This window comes from Ursus americanus, chromosome 31 (assembly GCF_024610735.1).
Source record: "Ursus americanus isolate L20-20 chromosome 31, mUrsAme1.1.p, whole genome shotgun sequence".
In the NCBI taxonomy this organism is placed as follows: Eukaryota; Metazoa; Chordata; class Mammalia; order Carnivora; family Ursidae; genus Ursus; species Ursus americanus.
Genome location: NC_142157.1, coordinates 13,881,805 through 13,901,445, shown reverse-complemented (window position 1 = coordinate 13,901,445; position 19,641 = coordinate 13,881,805). Strand labels below are relative to the sequence as shown.

General features: G+C 36.9%; 1 protein-coding gene across 6 annotated transcripts in view; it reads right to left on the bottom strand.

Moving 5' to 3' along the window:
• ACBD5 (acyl-CoA binding domain containing 5) overlaps window positions 1-19,641 on the bottom strand; it is a 40,930-nt gene that overhangs the window by 10,831 nt on the left and 10,458 nt on the right. For 3 of the 6 annotated variants that reach the window (XM_045775346.2, XM_045775343.2, XM_087857618.1), the window contains 8 exons: window positions 16,765-16,879; window positions 16,635-16,667; window positions 12,806-12,940; window positions 12,277-12,408; window positions 11,454-11,657; window positions 10,084-10,190; window positions 6,200-6,461; window positions 1,635-1,834 (listed from right to left, as the gene is read on the bottom strand). In XM_045775346.2, coding sequence (XP_045631302.1) covers window positions 1,635-1,834; window positions 6,200-6,461; window positions 10,084-10,190; window positions 11,454-11,657; window positions 12,277-12,408; window positions 12,806-12,940; window positions 16,635-16,667; window positions 16,765-16,879 — 1,188 coding nt within the window. The remainder of the gene's footprint in view (window positions 1-1,634; window positions 1,835-6,199; window positions 6,462-10,083; window positions 10,191-11,453; window positions 11,658-12,276; window positions 12,409-12,805; window positions 12,941-16,634; window positions 16,668-16,764; window positions 16,880-19,641) is intronic. The other 3 variants (XM_045775347.2, XM_045775345.2, XM_045775348.2) reach the window with 3 other exon arrangements.

The following is a 19,641-nucleotide window of genomic DNA, read 5'->3' as shown; positions in this document are numbered from 1 at the left end:
CTATGCGATAGGCATTACTAGTATTTCCATTTTATAGATAAGGAAACTGAGGCACAGAGAAGTAAAGTAACCTGACTGAAGACCACACAGTAAGTGGCAAGAGCCAGGATTTGAATCCAGGTATTTTGTTCCAAGCTCTGCTACACAGCACTGTCTCCCCTTTCCCTTATGCGCCCACTGCCCAGAAAAGTACCTGGTGTATGGCCATTCAACAAATATTAATTGAGTGAAGGAACCTCAGGCAGCCCACTGTGATGGAAAGCGCATTGCATGAGAAATCTGGAAAGCTTAATTATAGAGCTGGCTCTGCTACTGATCTCACCTTCCTCATCTGCTGAACCACAGGTATTGAACTAAGTTTCCTTTAGTTCTACAATCTACTACCATTCTATCATCAATTTATTTTTTTATTCATCCAAATGAATTATTCAAATTTAAAGGAAAAGTCTGTAACATGTCAAAATCATTTTTGAATCATTGCTTTATGTAAGAATAAAAAAGAAAACTTCTAAAGAAAAAAAATCAGAAGAATTTTTAGCAGAATTTCAATAGCATTAAAGGCATTAAGTATAAACAAAATACTCTTTTAAAAAGTCACAAAATAGGGGCACCTGGGTCGCTCAGTTGCTTGTGTCTGCCTTTGGCTTAGGTCATGATCCCAGGCTCTTGGGACCGAGCCCCATATTGGGCTCCCTGCTCAGTGGGGAGCCTGCTTCTCCCTTTCCCTCTGCCCCCCCCCCCGCTCACTTTCTCTTGTTCTCTCTCAAATAAAACATCTTTTAAAAAAACTTTTTTTTATTTTTAAGTAATCTCTACACTCAACATGGGGCCTGAACCCTCAAGCCCAACATCAAGAGACCAATACTCCACTGACTGAGCCAGCCAGGCACCCCTTAACAGCTCTTATCCTTCTAATACTAAGTACCCTACTTCTACCTCCAACATGGTACTGGTAATTCTACACTCGAAAAATTTTCTATTAAGTGGTAGTTAGCTTTTGGATCAGTCTTTCTTTTTTAAGATTTTTTTTTTTTAAAGTAATCTCTACACCTAACATGGGGACTGAACTTACAACCCTGAGATCAAGAGACAGAGGCTCTACCGACTGAGGCAGCCAGGCACCCCTAGGTCAGTCTTTTCTTAAGTAAAAAATATTTTCAAAGATAGATCCTTTTATTATTTTTTATTATTATTATTTTTTTGAAGTAATCTCTCTGCCCTACATGGGGTTCGAACTCACAACCCAGAGATCAAGTTGCATGCTCTGGGGTGCCTGGGTGGCTCAGTCGGTTAAGTGTCTGCCTTCAGCTCAGGTCATGATTGCAGGGTCCTGGGATGGAGTCCCATGTCATGCTTCCTGCTCAACGGGGAGCCTGCTTCTCCCTCTTCCCTCTGCTCCTCTCCCCCCTACTCTCTCAAAAAAATAAATAAAATCTTTAAAAAAAATCACCATAAAGGAAAAAAAAAAAAAGAGTTGCATGCTCTATCGACTGAGCCAGCCAAGCACTCCGAAGTCCTTTTTATTTGTTAAAAAATCATTACATTACATTGATTTGTGTAAATCTGATCAATACAGAGTACACTTACATGCTGTTTTACAGGATCAGCAGTGGGAGACGAATTCGAAAGCTCACCTGTGAAGCCGTTAGTGTTTCCAGTTTATGAAGTCTCTGAAGGACATTCTGCATGTCCTCCTGTAGGCGCATGAGGACGAGAGCAATCTGTTCATTGAGGCTGCCTCTTGACCCTCTGTCGGGGCCCCAGCGTTCCCCATCACCACCACTTCCCACTTGCCGACCCTTGGATCCTTCGCTCATGTGTGGCATTCTATGCCCTATTTTAAGACAGAAAATAAGTTAGTTTTAAATAATTCTTATAAAAGTAGAAACAGGGACACTTGGGTGGCTCAGCTGGTTGAGCATCTGCCTTTGGCTCACGTCATGATCTTAGGGTTCTGGGATTAAGCCCCACATTGGGCTCCCTGCTCAGCGGGGAGCCTGCTTCTCCCTCTGCCTGCCGTTCCCCCTGCTTGTGTTCTTTCTCTCTCTCTGACAAATAAATAAATAAAATCTTAAAAATAAAAAAAATGAAAATGAAAATAAGTAAAGGTAGAAAGAGTGCATTTTACTCATTTTCCTCTGTTATTTCTTTGAGATCTAAATCTCCAAAGTAGAATGGATGCAATCAGGAAGTACACAGAATACTGGGAACAAAGAAGTCAATATATAAGCTTCTATTTATGTTGATATACCCAAAGTTTTTCTTGCTAAGATTTTATAATGTACCTACTACACTAGCGTATGACTAAATGCATATAATTCACATATAATTTAAATATTTGGGGTGCATTCTCAAAAATTCCTTTACTAATAAGGTAACAAGATTGATAAAATTTGAAGACTGCTTTTTTTTTAAGATTTTATTTATTATTTATTTATTTATTTGTCAGAGAGAGAGAGAGAAAGAGAGCATGAGTGAGCACAAGCAGGGGCAGCGACAGACAGAGGGAGAAGCAGGCTCCCCGCTGAGCAAGGAGCCTAATGTCCCGGGATCATGACCTGAGCCAAAGGCAGATGCTTAACCGACTGAGCCACCCAGGCGTCCCTGAAGACTTCTTTTTTAGAGTATTAAAAGCTACACTAAATAGCTATATTTTCCTTTTTGGTCATTTTTTATTCCATCACATTGAAAATCTCTCAAAAGGTTTTTTAATGTATCTTTCTTATTATAAATTCTATTATACTTATCACTACTATTAAGATTTTGTTATATAGCCATCCATTATACATTTTTCCTATGTATATATTTATAGAATTGGCATTATCCCTAATACAAGATTTTGTGTCTTTCTTTTTTTTTTTAAAGATTTTATTTATTTATTTGACAGAAAGAGAGACAGCCAGCAAGAGAGGGAACACAAGTGGGGTAAGTGGGAGAGGGAGAACCAGGCTTCCCAGCGAGCAGGGAGCCCGATGCAGGGCTCAGTCCCAGGACTCTGGGATCACGCCCTGGGCTGAAGGCAGACACTAAACGACTGAGCCACCCAGGCAGGCACCCCTATGTCCTTCTTTTAAAAAAATATCATAACATTTATCTGCATCATTAAATTTTATTACAAAAACACTGCAATGGCTAAATAAATTCCCCAGGAAGACCATGAAATAATTTACTCAATCATTCTCCAATTTTGGATAATTAGGATGATTCCAAATTTTCACGATTATAGATCACACTGCGATGAATGCCTTTGTATATAAATTCTTGCCCAAATTTCTGCTGATTTCTTTAGGAAAAACAAAATCAAAAAAGGAGAATTACTGAGTCAAAGGATGACAACTCCGTAGGGGTTCTTTTTTTTTTTTTTTTTTTTTTTTTTGGAGAGAGAGAGCACGAGCTGGGGGAGGAGCAGAGGGAGAGGGAGAAGGAGACTCCTCACTGAGGAAGCCTGATACAGGGCTCGATCCCAGAACACTGGGATCATCACCTGAGCTGAAGGTAGATGTCCAACCCACTGAGCCATGCAGGTGCCCCTTAGTCGAAGTTCTTAATGAGTGTTGCCAAGTTATTTTTCAGAAAGGCTGCAACAGTTTTATATTGCAGCCTATAAAAAGCACTACCATGCAGAAATGAAATACTACAAGTTTTTATCTGTTTGCTAAGACAGTGGATAACTTTTGTTTGTTTTGTTTTAATAGGAAACTGTTCGCCTCGTTGCCCTTTGGCATCCCGGAGCCTTAGAGCAATAGCAGGATTCCCAAAGGTAAGCTTGCATCAAGCAGTGTTTTTGTAAAAGTGATCTTGTTAGAGAAACCCAAATGGGGCTGTTTGCCAAGTTAAACCCCAAAGAGAACACCGAGGTGTTTATGCCATTCCAAGAAGACTTCTACTCTTGTATTGAAAGGAAGTAAGTTTTGAAATAGTTCTTCAGGAAACGACCACATCAGTTACTGGTATGGAATTTACAAGGGGAAAAAAGTGGGAAATCTGGTCAGAGGCTTAGTTTTTTTCCTGCATCCTTAAGAGATTAAGATATTCTGTGAGGGCTTATCAGTGGGTACAGAAGGCCCTAGAGAACTACTCCCATCTCTGCTCACTTTAGTACATCCCATGTCACAGTCAGCTTTCAAACCAGCCTTCACAAAGACAGGATCAATCACACCATTGCCATGTTATGGTAACCCCCACCTCCACTCACTCACTCACTCACTCACTCACTTCAATTACTCATTTTTTTTCCTTCAGAGCACTTATCACCATTTGCAACCAATCTGAATTATTTACTTACTGTCAGCTCCCCTTTACTAGAACGTGAGCTCTGTGGAAGGAGGGACTGTCTCGTTCTCTACAGCATCCCCAGAAACCCAGAACAGACCTTCACAAAGAACAGCTCAGTAATATCTATTCAGTGCTGAGGCAGATTCACTGTGAAACTCACGAAGCTTAACTTCAGGGCCTGGCACTTATACGGACCCCTGTGATTGCCGGGAGCTGTGGTGTTTTATAGGTGGGGTGAAGTCAGGTTATAAAAGAAAGCCTTTCATACATACGATTTTGGTTAATTGCTTAAAGAAAGGGACCTGAATCCAAGGCTCTAGTAATATGTTATGATCTTTCTCTTCTTTGTTAACTATTTACAATTCAGTACGTGTTCAAATGGCTATTGCTTAAACAATAATTTTCTTTTTTTTTTTAAGATTTTATTTATTTATTTGAGAGAGAGAGAGCACAAGCAGGGTGGAGGGGCAGAGGGAGAGGGAGAAGCTGACACCCGCTGAGCAGGGAACCTGACGTGGGACTCAATCCCAGGACCCCGGGACCATGAGCTGAGCTGAAAGGAGACGCTTAACCAACTGAGCCACTCAGGTGCCCTAAACAATAATTTTCTTAATACCATTAATTCTCTTTTTTCCCCTATGTCTTCATGTGTTTTATGTACATTTTTTTTCAACCAGATACACAGATAATCCTTTAACTTTTTATGACCTAATGAAATTATGTAAGGATTTTCTTTTTTAAAGTGTATAACATAATGGGGGCACCTGGGTGGCTCAGTCGTTAAGGGTCTGCCTTTGGCTCAGGTCATGATCCCACGGTTCTGGGATCGAGCCCTGCATCGGGCTCCCTGCTCGGCGGGAAGCCTGCTTCTCCCTCTCCCACTCCCCCTGCTTGTGTTCCCTCTCTCACTGTGTCTCTAGCTCTGTCAAATAAATAAAATCTTTAAAAAAATAAATAAATAAATATAAAGTATATAACATAATGATTCAATATTTGTATATATTGTGAAATAATCACCACAATAAGTCCAGTTAATATCCGTCACCATACTGTTAGAGATTTTTTTTTCCTTGGGATAATTTTAAGATTTACTATCTCAGCAACTTTCAAATACGCAATACAGTATGAATAGCTATCGTCACCATGCTGTACATTATATCCCCATGACTTACTTATTTTATAACTGGGAGTTTTTACCTTTTGACCTTTGTCCCATTTCACATTCCCCTCACCCCTACCTCTGGCAATCATCAATCTATCTGTTCTCTATCTATAAGCTTGGACTTTATTTTTTAGACTCTACATATGAGATTATATGGTATTTGTCTTTCCATTAATTCTCTTTTTTGACAGTACCTATTCATTCCTAACTATGAACAATTATAAATTAATAATGTACTTACTTTTCTTCCCCATTCACCTCTATTCTGTTACCTGATCACATTACTATTCCTGATGTTTACCTTTGTATTGTTAAATGTTCTTTTATCTCTATTACTTGATTTGTCAGCTTTAAACAGTATCTTTTGATTTAAGTAGGGAAATGTGGAAAAGACAGAATTCACATTTTTACCTACATAGCAAATAAAAGCAGAAACGCAGCTGGAAGAACCAGTAAGTGATTGTTTGGGGGAAAGACGGCTGACAGAACATATATTTGGCTATCTCAAAAAACTGTGTAAAAGATGTAGAAATAGGGCTGTTCCCCACCCCCCAACCTGTACCTTCAGAGATGAAACTACTAGGCCTTGTAGAATCAGAGGAGAGAACCGGGCATAAAGAAAAACGGTCAGATGTTATGTAAGGATAATTTTTAACATTCCCTTTGTAGATGGACAGTTCTCATGTCTCTCTTATCTGAACCTTTTCCGTTTTACTAATTAGTTTACAAAGCTAGTCAGTGAGAACAGAAAACAATACACACCTCTCCCTCTTCTGACATTAGAGAATTCCTCATTTTCTCCACCCCGTCTCTCACGGTGCGGTGCTCCGCTGTTACTTCGGCCATCTTCTCCTCCATGCTTTACTTCGCCTTTGCCTTCAACTGCAACCACCTGCATAGCCCCAATGTTGTCATTTCCAGGAGATCCTTCTTCAGGAAAGCCAGAGTTTTCCAAGGGCTGATTGGGATCACCACCCAAGTAATAGCGAAATGGTCCACTGTTTGATGTAAAGCTGTCTAAAGACTACAAATTTAAAACAACACTTAGTTAAAAGCTATAAACATAAGTTTCTATGATAATAGAAGAATTACTGTTTTTATAAAACTTTTTCCATGTTATGATAAGAATTATTTTTCTGAAAAGTTATTCAATTCATCTTCTGCCTCCTATATATACGGAAGAAATGGGATAGAAATGATTTACCCATGAGCAAAGAATTGAGTAGTTTTGGCAATGAATTGTTCTCATGGGTCAGTCTTTCATCCAAGAGACTTTTTAGAAATGTCTACTCTTAGGGGCACCCGGGTGGCTCAGTCGGTTAAGCGTCTGGCTTCGGCTCAGGTATTGATCCCAGGATAATGGTATCGAGCCCCCGTCAGGCTCTCTGCTCAGTGGGGAGTCTGTTTCTCCCTCTGCCTCTGCCCCTCCCCCTGCTTATGCTCTCTCTCTTTTTAAAATCTTTTTTTTAAAAAGTCTACTCTTATTCTAGTTACTATACTAAACTCTAAGGATAATATAAAGAAAGAGATAAAATCTCTGTCTGCAGGAGGCTTCTAGTCTTAGTAAGAGAGTGAGAGAAGTAAGATCATTACAGTATAGTCTGATAAGTGTTATGAAAAATATAGAAAAAGGATGCTTTTGCCATAGGAACTGACGGGAGGGGTGCCATACGGGGGCTGAGTGGAGGCTTCCTGGACGAAATGATATGAACTAAGTAAGACTTATGAATGAGTATAAGCCAAGTCAAAGGTGTAGTAATGATGTCAGCCTGTACCAATAGAGTAGCAGCAGGACAGAGGGTGATTTGAGAACTTTTGAGATTACAGAATCAACAGTAGTTGAAGACTGAATGTGGGAAGTAAGGGAAAGGAAAAGACCAGATGGTGATACTCACCAAGATAGGAAATACAGAGGACAAAGAGGTTTCAGGGGAACAGAAAGAGACAACGGTATAGTTACAGGTAAGTATAAACTAAGGCTCTTAGGCATGATGTTTAACAGGGCAGTTAGAATGCAGAGATATAGGTTGGAGATAACACGTTCAGAATCAGCAGCACGTGAGAGATGGCAGACACCAAGGGAGTACTAACTAGGAATATATTCCTGAAGAACACCAAATTTAAGGGGTCAAAAGAGGAAGAAAAAATTGAAATCAAGTTATTAGGCCAAAGGGAGGAATATATAGGAATGGTGTATATAGCAAATATTTCTAAGTTGTACACAGCTTATTGGAAATTGAATAAAATAACACTTGTTATCATTAAAAAGAATCCTAGGAATCTAATCCACCTAACAAAATTCCAAGTATACTGGTCTGTGTTGGTCTACTGGTTTGCAAGGACATCAGAAGCATATGTATATGTATATATAAAAAATATTTCCTATCTCAAATCTCTTCTTCAGTTTCAGAACAGCACTTTCAACCCAGTCTCTACTCCACTAAATAGTTATTCTAGAATCATTTTCTATTTTTAGCTACTACAAAGCAATTATTCAATCTTTCAAAATTTCAACCTTTTAGAAAGGGATCTATAAGCTGTACAACTTATTTAAACTGAGCTGAAAAAACTGAAATAAAAAACTGACTTTCTTTTTCTTTCTTTTTTTTTAAAGATTTATTTATTTATTTATTTATTTATTTATTTATTTATTTGACAGAGAGAGCCAGCCAGCGAGAGAGGGAACACAAGCAGGGGGAGTGGGAGAGGAAGAAGCAGGCTCCCAGCCGAGGAGCCCAATGTGGGACTCGATCCCGCAACGCCGGGACCACGCCCTGAGCCGAAGGCAGACGCTTAACAACTGCGCTACCCAGGCGCCCCAAACTGACTTTCTTTCAAACAATAATTTGTTAAGTGAGATGAGGCCCTTGAAAGCATGAAGTCTTCTAACATGTCAGAGATTTAGTTAAACCCATGAGATGTAATGCCTTCACACCATAAACCCTACAGTAAGGACAGAAACCAAGGTAACATAAATATGAGATAAAAACATTACTGTATTCAAAAAGCACTACACACCTCACACCAATCAGAATGGCTAGTATCAAAAAGACAAGAGGTAACAAGTGTTGGTGAGGATATGGAGAAAGGAGAACCCTGGTGCACTGCTGGTAATGTAAATTGGTGCAGCTACTTTGGAAAACAGTATGGAGGTTCTTTAAATGATTAAAAATAGAAATACCAGGGGCGCCTGGGTGGCACAGCGGTTAAGCGTCTGCCTTCGGCTCAGGGCGTGATCCCGGCGTTATGGGATCGAGCCCCACATCAGGCTCTTCCGCTATGAGCCTGCTTCTTCCTCTCCCACTCCCCCTGCTTGTGTTCCCTCTCTCGCTGGCTGTCTCTATCTCTGTCAAATAAATAAATAAAATCTTTAATAAATAAATAAATAAATAAAATAAAATAAAATAAAATAAAAATAGAAATACCAAACATTCCAGTAATTCCACTACTGGGTATAAACCCAAAGAAAATGAACACACTAACTTGAAAAGATATATGTACTTCTACGTTTATTGCAGCAATATTTACAAAAGCCAAGATACGGAAGCAGCCCAAGTGTCCAATAGATGAATGGATAAAGAAAATATGGTATATATACACAATGGAACATCACTTGGCCATAAAAAAAGAATGAAATCTGGTCATTCTCGACAAAAATGGATGGATCTAGAGGGTATCAGGCTAAGTGAAATAAGTCAGACAAAGACAAATACTGTATGATTTCACTTACGTGTGGAATCTAAAAAACAAATAAAAGCCAAACAACTCTTAAATACAGAAAACAAACTGGTGGTTGCTAGAGGGGAGATGGATGTGGCAGAGGTGGGTGAAATAGATAAAGGGGATTAACAGGTACAAACTTCCAGCTATAAACTAAATAAGTCCCAGAGATGGAAAGTACAGCATAAGAAATAAAGTCAACAACACTGTAATAGAGTTGTATGGTGACTACACTTGTGAACACCGAGTAATATACAGAATCATTGAATCAACATGTTGTACACCTAAAACCAATATAGTATTGTATGTTAATTATATCTAAAAAAAAAAGTCAGTGTGAAGAACACATTTATTTGAAAATTATTCACTTTTCTTGACTGTCAATCAAAGTTTCAAACACAGGGACTAGCTTTAAGAGTTTACCCTCTGCCTTCCCCATCCCACCTCCCTCAGAATATTTACAAATATAAATATATTACAAATAACAATATTTAAATATTTTTGAATATTTAGGAATATTATCTATTTTTAAATTCACAAAAATAATTTTAAATACAAATGTTTAAATATTTTATAGGTATATTTTCAAAGTGATGAACAACATGTACATCTGCTATTAAAAGAAGTTATGCAGGGCGCCTGGGTGGCTCAGTCAGTTAAAGAGTCTGACTCTTGATTTTGGCTCAGGTCATAATCTGGGGGCTGTGAGACTGAGCCCCGCGTTGGGCTTGCACTGGGTGTGAAGTCTGCCTGAGGTTCTCTCTCCCCCTCTCCTTTGCTCCTCTCCCCACCGCCACACATGTGTGCTCTCTCTCAAAAAAATAAAATTTAATAAAAATTAAAAATTAAAAAATAAATAAAAAGTTATGTGCTGAATTCTGATATATCACTTTGAAAATTTACCAATTAAAAAATGTCATTTTTACCTCCTCTTGTCCAAATTGTTCCATGGAATCACAGTAAACTTCACTGTCTGAATCACTTGTCAAATGCTGAATTCCCGAAACATCTTCAACATGATCATCATTTATATCTAAAAATGAACACATGTCCAGGTGGAATTATTATTCTCTAACTGAAGAAAAATGCATTTATTCCATTCTTAAAATTTATCAGCTCTATATAATTTTCATACTGGAGACAAATTCGATTAAGCCATATTTTTTCTTTCAGCTTACCAAAACTTTAAATTTAGTTGAAAATTTTTATTTGAAAAGATTATAAAGTAGTTTATCATGTAATTACACAAAGATACTGTCCATATCAAACCATACAAAGCTAGGAGGCCTAAATTGCTACGCAACTATTGAAGTTCAGTTGTTATATTAAAAAAGTATATTTCCTGGGGCACCTGGGTGGCACAGTGGTTAAGCGTCTGCCTTCCGCTCAGGGCGTGATCCCGGCATCATGGGATCGAGCCCCACATCAGGCTCCTCCACTATGAGCCTGCTTCTTCCTCTCCCACTCCCCCTGCTTGTGTTCCCTCTCTCGCTGGCTGTCTCTATCTCTGTCAAATAAATAAATAAAATCTTTAAAAAAAAAACCAGTATATTTCCTGGTTTCTTGACTGAATTGCAGCAATGTTCATAATTCATCAAATATATACTACAGGCTCACCCCTGAGTCCTAAGATATGAAAAGACTATAAGTTATCTTGCTGACTGGAGAGCAAAGACATCATATAATCAGAGGTTTAGGTTAAAAGAAACAACAGGAATAAAAGTAAAATATTTCAAAATTTTATTTTAAAATGCCATACAAAAACACAATAAAAAATGTCTCAATAAAAATATAACAGTTGCCCCTAATTCACTATCTTTCAAAGCTATACACCCTTATAATATTAATAAACCCTAAGATATTACTGACTAAAAGGTTTTTATGGGAATTTCTTTTCTTCCTCCCTTCCTCTATCCCTCCCTTCCTCTATCCCTCCCTCCCTCTATCCCTCCCTCCCTCCCTCTTTCCTTTCCTTTCCTTTCCTTTCTCCTTTCTCCTTTCTCCTTTCCTTTCCTTCCTTTCTCTCTTTCTCTCTCTCTAGCTCCTCCCTCCCTTCCTTCTTTCTTTTTTTCAGTAGGCTCCACGCCCAGTACAGAGCCCAATGTGGGCTCACAACCCCAAGATCAAGACCCATAGCCAAGATCAAGAGTAGAACACCCAACTGACTGAACCATCCAGGTGCCCCCTGAATAAGAGGTTTTAAAATTCTAAACTGCTCCTAAACATCCTAAAACAATGAAAACAATATTCCGTTCATAGGAAAGAGGCTAGGCAGATAATTATTATGGGACAAGACCTTGGTGAATGCAGACAGCAGTTTTTCCAGTTTGCTCCAAGTTTTCATCTACAGGCTTTATTTCTTCAGCACTTCTGCCATTCAGGGAAGAACCGACATGAATGTCATTCTGTGTATCCTGAGCAGAGCTGTCTTTATCATAGCCATTAGTAACAATGATTTCCAAATTCTTATGGTCTGCAGATTTCTTCAGCATTTTCTTATCTTTTATAAGAAAGTAGGGAGATTCATAAAAGTTCATAGCAGGTCAACTTCTGTGTATATGTTCTAATATCAAGTAATCATTTCTCCAATCTACCATAATCCCTTGGATCAGTTTCCTACTTGGATCAGAAAGACAGAGTACTCCTTGAAAAGGGGTTTATTATATGCTGACAGTGCACTCAAAACTGCTTCAGTTCCCTGTGAATCTTCTAGAAGATATTTTATTTTATTTTATTTTATTTTATTTTATTTTATTTTATTTTATTAAGTAGGCTCTACACCCAACATGGGGCTTGAACTCACAACCCTAAGATCAAAAGTCACATGCTCTCCCAACTGAGCCAGCCAGGCTTCCCTAGAACCCCTTTTAAAAGATAACCTCTCAAGGTCTTTACACTCTCTCAAGCATAGGCAAATTGCCCTGCGAGACCCAGCAGTACAAAGGGGTTAACACAGTCAGTAAAAATATCCTTCAAATAAGGTATTATTTGTCATATCTTATTAGAAAGACAAAACTAAGTTGTGCCATTTGTTTTAGTGTCTTCCTGCCTCCCCTTTCTCAAATAGTTTTCCCAAGAATCACTGGTACTCTTACTAACAAGGCCCCCCAGTGCAGTACCCCATGACTCCAATGTTCCCTCTTCATCAAAACTTCTTCCTGTATCCAATTCTCTGGATTCCATTCTACTCTTGATAAGGTCTTCAGAGTTTAACCTGTCTCCTCTCCTTGGTAACATATGCATAGTCATATCTGGAACAATACCTAAAATGAATACATTTCTTTTTCTTTTCTTTTTTTTTTTAACTCTATGCTCAACATGGGGCTTGAACTCACAACTCTGAGATCAACAGTCGCATGCTCTACTGACTGAGTCAGCCAGGCGCCCCATAAAATGAATACATTTCTAATGCAGCATTTCAGGCATTACATTTAGAAAAGTGGTCTATTCTTGTTAGTGTTCAATTCCATCTACTCTATCTCTGCACAAGGCTGACTGTCCCTGTACTTTTGGCCCACAAAAAACTTGGTTATAAGGTCAATAGCCTATATCCCACCATACACACAATTCTCATACAAAACCGAATCAGCCCAAACTGCTCCATATTTTATCTAATATTAAATTATTAGCTCATCATCCAAAGAGTACCATTATCACTTTGCTCTGCTCCTTTCACTTCTTCTTGGGCCTCTTCTTCCTCAGACTCGGCTCCACTATCACTGCTTTCAGCTTTCCCATTAACAGTTTTGGCATTTGGAGTAGAAGTTAGAACATTACCAAGATCTAAAATATGAAACGATCACTTAATCGCTAGTGGTATAACATATAACAAGGCTGTAATTTACAAATAATACTGTCATTTACAAATAAGTAATAAAATAATTTTGATAAAACTTACCTTTTTTCTTTTTCTTTTCTTTGACTATAAATATACATATATTACATAAATAAATGTCTTCAAGTTTCAGTTTACAACAAAAATGATAAAGCTATCTTAAATCCTTTCTAAACAAGACAGAGAATGTTATTTTTAAGTTAATTATCAACCAAAATAGTAAAGTTAGAGATGAATGATCTACTTTATACACAGTAAATGAAGAGACAGTTGCTATATGCTAGCATACTGAAAACAAATACAACAATCTCATCAATATTATAATTGAACTACATTTAAAATTTTTTTTAACCTTTTATTACCTTTAAGGCTTTATCTTTTTTTTTAAGCATCAGTTAATGCGATCAATCACTTAAAAAGGCACATACATTGTCCTACTGGCCAGTCATATGTTGAGAATAAATACATCAGAACTTCTCAACCATTAACATGCTTAGGAATCACCTGAGATCCAGTTAAAATGCAGATTCTGAATCTGTAAGTCTGGAGTGATCTAAGATTCTGCATTTCCGTAAAACTCCCCTGTGATGCCAATGCTGTTGGTTACTGGACCTCATTTTGAGATAAAGGGAATTACATTTCTATCACTCTTTAAGATAATAAAGGCCTCCTACACGGCTACTGGCCAAAAACAGTGGTCTCCCTCCATAAACTTTTGGGCTCATTTTCGCTTACTCAAATGCATTTTGGATGCTTCCCTGCATCCCAAACAACATATTAAATTTCAAAATCTCCATACATCTTAAACAGGAACAAAAGAGTAAGAACTCAACTCTACCATTGCCATTGTGTTCTACTCTCTCCTAGAGAACCATGCAGCATCACAGTTTATGAATCTTGTTCTCTCCCTGACAACCAGAAAAAGCAAGACTAACAAAAACAAAAAACAAACAAATAAGAAAAAACACTAACCAAAAAAACAACAAAAACAAAAACAAAACAAAACCCAAGAAACAAAAACACCCACCACTCATGGACATCTTCAACAAAACTCAGCACAGGGAATCCCCTAAACCCCCATCAAATGTACAGTTATAGCAAAACTGCTTGACAGCAGCAAAACCAGCATCACAGCAGTTCTGTGATGAGAGGTGTAGAAAGCACAGAGAATTTCTAGCAAGCCCTACTCAACATTCAAAAATCAGTTAATGTAATACACCATACTAACAGAATAAAGGACAAAAGCCACATGATTATCACAATAGATGCAGAGAAAGCATTTGACAAAAATCAAATACTTTCATGATAATAATGCTGAAGAAATTAAAAATACAAGAAAATTTCCTTAATCTGATAAAGGGCATCTACAAAAATTCACAACGAGCATCATAATTAATGTTAAATGACTGAATGTTTTTTGCTCCTAAAATAAGGAAGAAGACAAAGATGTCTGCTTTTGCCATCTCTATTTAATATGGTACTGGAAGTTCTTGCCACAGCAATTAGACAAGAAAAATACAAGGCATCCAGAATGAAAAAGAAAAAGTAAAATGGTCTCTGTTTGCAAATGGCATGCTCTTGTATACATGAAATACTAAGGAATCTACAAAAAAAAAAAACCCAAAAACCGATTAGAACTAACAAAAGGTTCAGTAAGGCTGCAGGATACAAGATCAATAAGCAAAAATCAATTGTATCTCTACAACCTAACAATGAACAATCCAAAAATGAAATTAGAAAATAATCTTATAATAACAGTAAAAAGAATAAAATGCTCAGCAGTACACTTGACAAAAGAAGGTGTAGGAATTTTATACTGCAAATGACAAAACACTGTTGAAAGAAATGAAAGAACTAAATAAACGGATTGGAAGACAATATTGTTGTGATGACAGTACTCCTCAAAATGACCTACAATTCACTGCAATCCCTATCAGAATCCTAGGTGACCCTTTCTGCAAAAAATTGACAAGCTGATTCTAAAATAAAATCCTTGGAAATGCCAAGGATCCAGGATGGTCAAACAATGTTGAAGAAGGACAAAGTTGGGCAGTTCATACTTCCTGATTTCAAAACTCACTATGTATGTATACTATGAAAAACCCCATATGAGACAGATACATCTGTCCTACTGGGCCTAAGTAGCTACATTTAATACCACTCTTTGTTAAAAAAAAAAAAAAAAAAGTCAAGATTGCAGACTATGAAACACCCATATACTTTGACCTTGGCTATTAGATTTCTAATACTATTTCTTACAGATATTTCTTCCCATATATTAAATGACATTTGTACAGGGTTACTTTCAGCAGCATTTTTTGAAAATCAGAAAGGGAACACGGTACATAACACAGTATGTTAACTATACTAAAATTAAAATTAAAAACTTAATATAAAAAAAAGAGGAAACAATCTAAATGTCCATTAGAATGTTATAGGTTAAATAAATTATGGTATAGGTCCACATCCTTTATAACCCTTGGATCCAGATCTGATTTAAAATCCAGTTTTCTAATTTTGCAAAGGTCATATACTATATGTACTATATATTAAATAAAGTTTTTACAGCAAAACATATGAACAGTCACACTAAATAGAATAAAGATTTAAAACAGCTTCATGTCATTTCAGGTCAGGGTCTGCTGCTCAATTAGTTCATGTTCAGGTCTTAATTTTAAAGATACAAGTGGCCACATTAAAACTGTGTATAAGCCGAAAAATATGCAAAAATGATACAGGACCTAAAAACAGGTCCAGATTTATTCCCCTCTGAATCCTAGCAACATGCTTCATACGGAGGAAATACTTAATATTTTTTCTGCATTGACTAGCACGAATTATAAGGAAGATTATTTGTTAAAATTCGATTCCTCTAAGCAAATCAGCTCTAGAGGATGTGGTTATAGAGCATTATGCCCAGTGAGCAGTGTATCAGCTACTATTGCAGACACAAACTGCAGATCTTATGACAGACAGCAAGGTAACTGTGCTGAAACGGCTAATTTCTGTCAATTAGTAAAAGATATCTTGTAAATAGGGATGCCAGGAAAATAAAACATATATAATTATCATTGAAATAATTCTTACAGGCTCATTTCACTCTGTTTTCTTAAAAAGAAATTTAAAGAGCAAATGTTTACAGTTAATGCCAGGAAATTTGCCTATTATTCAACTCCTGCTAGTATGTAAAAGATAAGCCTTTCAATTCTTTCCTGAGAGCACAAAATTAGAATCTAGAAAAAAAAAAAAAGACCAAGCTAAGTGAATTCACCGATGTCTTGTTTCAGGTTGCTACACTATGTGGTTGAACTATACTATAAACATACCCACGTTAAAATTAGCTAGAAAATCATTTCAGCCATGGCACTGTTAATGTAATTCAGAAAGCGAATCAGAAAGTATGATCTATCGAAACAAAATCATGAATTCTGTTCTAATTTTGTGTACACTTAGTGAGCCACCTGTTGTTTTAATAACTGAAGTAAACTAAAGCGTTTATAGTATTTTTTAATTTTATGCAATGTATTTGCTTGGAATGAAAACTTCTGGAGTGACAAGCTTATAAGCTATATAAATTTGTGCAAAATTCTTCTGGCATGTAAATTTTAAATAAAATGTTTACATGGATGTCATTATTCCTACCTTCCAAGTATTTAGAGATTTTCTCCAGTCGGACTGGCATGTGAAAGTAAAAAAAAAATTAGACATATAAATATTAATGCATGCATAATATATCAGTTGCTGGATTAAAAACAAGGTAAGACTGTCCAACCTGAGGCTAAATCAGAAGTTCCGCCACTCTTTTTGTCTTCTACAATTTCATAAAATGGACCTATGACATGTAGCAACTCTTCAACTTTCTCAGTCATCGGCATAGTTTCAAGAATCTGTAATCAAAAGAAACAAATCTTGTGAAATCACAAACTACTAATCTGATGATCTACACCAATACCAAATAACATAATATTTATAATTTATTTTGTAATATTTTTGAGATTTGATGTTCATTTATAGATTCCCCAAAGTATCTATATTAATTACATACTTAAACTGTATACTCTCCTAGAAAAGTTTCAAGTACATTAAAGATTTAAAAGTGTCTTCATTTTGAAGATTGTTTTATACAAGCTTCTTTTAAAATTTTACACAATAACCTATAAATTGTGCATTAAAAACTAAAGGCACTAATGTTAAATACAATTGAAAATGCTGGGGTGAGAGTAAAATTATTCTGTCTGTTCTTTAAGGTAGTGTTTCTAAAAGGGCACAAAAGTAAAGTAGGAAATGGTCATCACTTTCAGACACCTTCATACCTATGGGCCAATTTAGAATCATCAAATTTAAAGAGCAAGGTAAATTAACTGAAAAGGCATTCAAATAAATAGCCATCAACTGGTAACTGATAAAATATTTCCATATAGGACATATTTTTCAGATATTTAAAAAGAATAAGGTTAGCTTTGTGTGGGCTGACAGGGAAAACATCTACATTTTTTTTATAGGCAAAAAGTAGTGAACAGTACCAGTAGTATAATACCATTATTGGGTTTTTTCTCGTTTTAAATAAGAAGATATAGATATAGATACATCTATGTGTTTTCTGAATCAATCTACAAAATAGAATTAAAAGTAATTATCACTTAAACAATTAAAATGGAGGGAACAGGGAAGACTCACTTTTCATTTTAGACTTTTTTCTGAAGTTTGGATTTTTTTCATTTACATATATTACTTTTATTACTAAGATGAACACATTCATTACTTTAAGCAACCAAAATCCTCTATCACTTTTGCATATTTTTCAGCTTATACACAGTTTTAAAGTGGCCAGTTTCATCTCAACCTCAGACTCATCAGTCACTCTCCCTGCTTTACTGTTTGCTTACTGCCTATCTCTCGCAATACAACGAAGCTCAGTGTTGGAACAAGGCCTTCATCCGTTTTTGATCACTCCTGTATTTCCAGGCGTCTAGCACACACAAGGAATTTAACAAACAAGGCGGGGGTGTGTTGAGAGATTATACAGAATGAACTATGCTAAAAATAACTGGTGTTAGTGATTATAATGTAATTTTAGAGCTCAGAGTAGATTATCTAATTGCTGCTCCTATCAATGGATAGGAGTGTAAAAAATTGCTTTAACCAGAAAATGTCTTTTTGTAGAAGGAAGCACTTGTTATTGTAAGGCTGGGGCCATTAGGGAGGGCATTTTTATAGCTTATTATAGATACATGATCTGTAATTCGTATAGATTACAATAATAATTCTGAGAATTAGATTCAACCCAAAAACTGAAACCATTAGGTAATATTTACTTTTATTTTTTTTTGGTGACGTTTACTTTGATATGACCGAAGTCACAGCTACTACATGGCAGAGATATAATTCGAACACAAGCCAGCACCCTTTATTCTATACTGGAATAGTGTACGTATGTAAAGACTCAACAGAATCTAGTTAGCCAATCATATAGCCCATCTTGACCCACCCCACCCAACATCTCCTTTGATCCTCTTTCAAACCACACCTCTTTTAGTTATCTCTCCGTTAAAGATTACTCTCAAAAGTCTCTCAGATTTGTCTGTAAGTAGGGCTACTCAAATCTGTTTCGGTTTCTCATACCCCATAGGTAACAGACTGAATTATACGGATTTCAAATATCAGAACTAAAGAAATGTAGCATGTGTCAGTGCTAAGCAAATTTAAGCAGAGTAATTTTTCTTTTGATAAGCTAGAATTTCAGTAGTCAATACAGGCGGGACACAAGTGGTCATGGTAAGATACACCCAGAATTTAAGAGGTTAGTCTCTGAAGAAGAAACTTAAAAAATACAAAACCCAAGAAGAATGATCTTGCACCTGCAAAATTCTCTCCCTCACTCCAATGCTGAAATAAAAGAAATGGCACACACGCACGACACACACACACACAATCTCGGCTGGGACAGAGACACAGAAAGACCAGCAGAGCCAGGGAAATCTCAGTCTAGGTAAGTACTCCTTAACCCCAGAGATTTTATTTACAGTGTAAGTAAACTAAATCAAGTCAACTGGATTGTAACCTATCCAAATGAAGACTATTTGGTGAGCTGCACGGACTCTGAAAGCAGCACGATATTTTTCTAGGTTTCTCCAGCACATTTCATTGGTAAGAAACATCATATTTGCATGATGAAAATTTACTATTAAAGGTACAGAGATGCTGTATTGTAAAGCAAAGATTAAATTCCTCAGATTTTTTTTTTTTTTTTTGGCCAGATGGACACATCTCTTAATGTCATCCAAATCTCAGTGTTCTACACTCGGTTCAACAGACAATCTCAGCAATCACTACTCCAGTTTCCCAAGTGCCTCTGACATTTTGAGGAGCGTCCTCTATCTCAATCCTGAGTCTGCTGCGCACTAGAAGGTATAACACCCACTGTAAGTTAAGGAATTAGCGTTCCGGGGGGGAAAAAAAAAGAAATTAGCATTCTGGCTTTTCTCTAAATCTCCAGAACATGGTTATCATCAGTCAAGACTTAAAAAGAGAAGGCCAGTGTTCTGGACTCGTAGAGCTACAGACCAGACTCTCAGCCATGGTAACTTTCAGGTTCCATCCTTTATAAGACTCTATTCGAATCCTCCCTCTAGTACAGCGATTGTCCCAT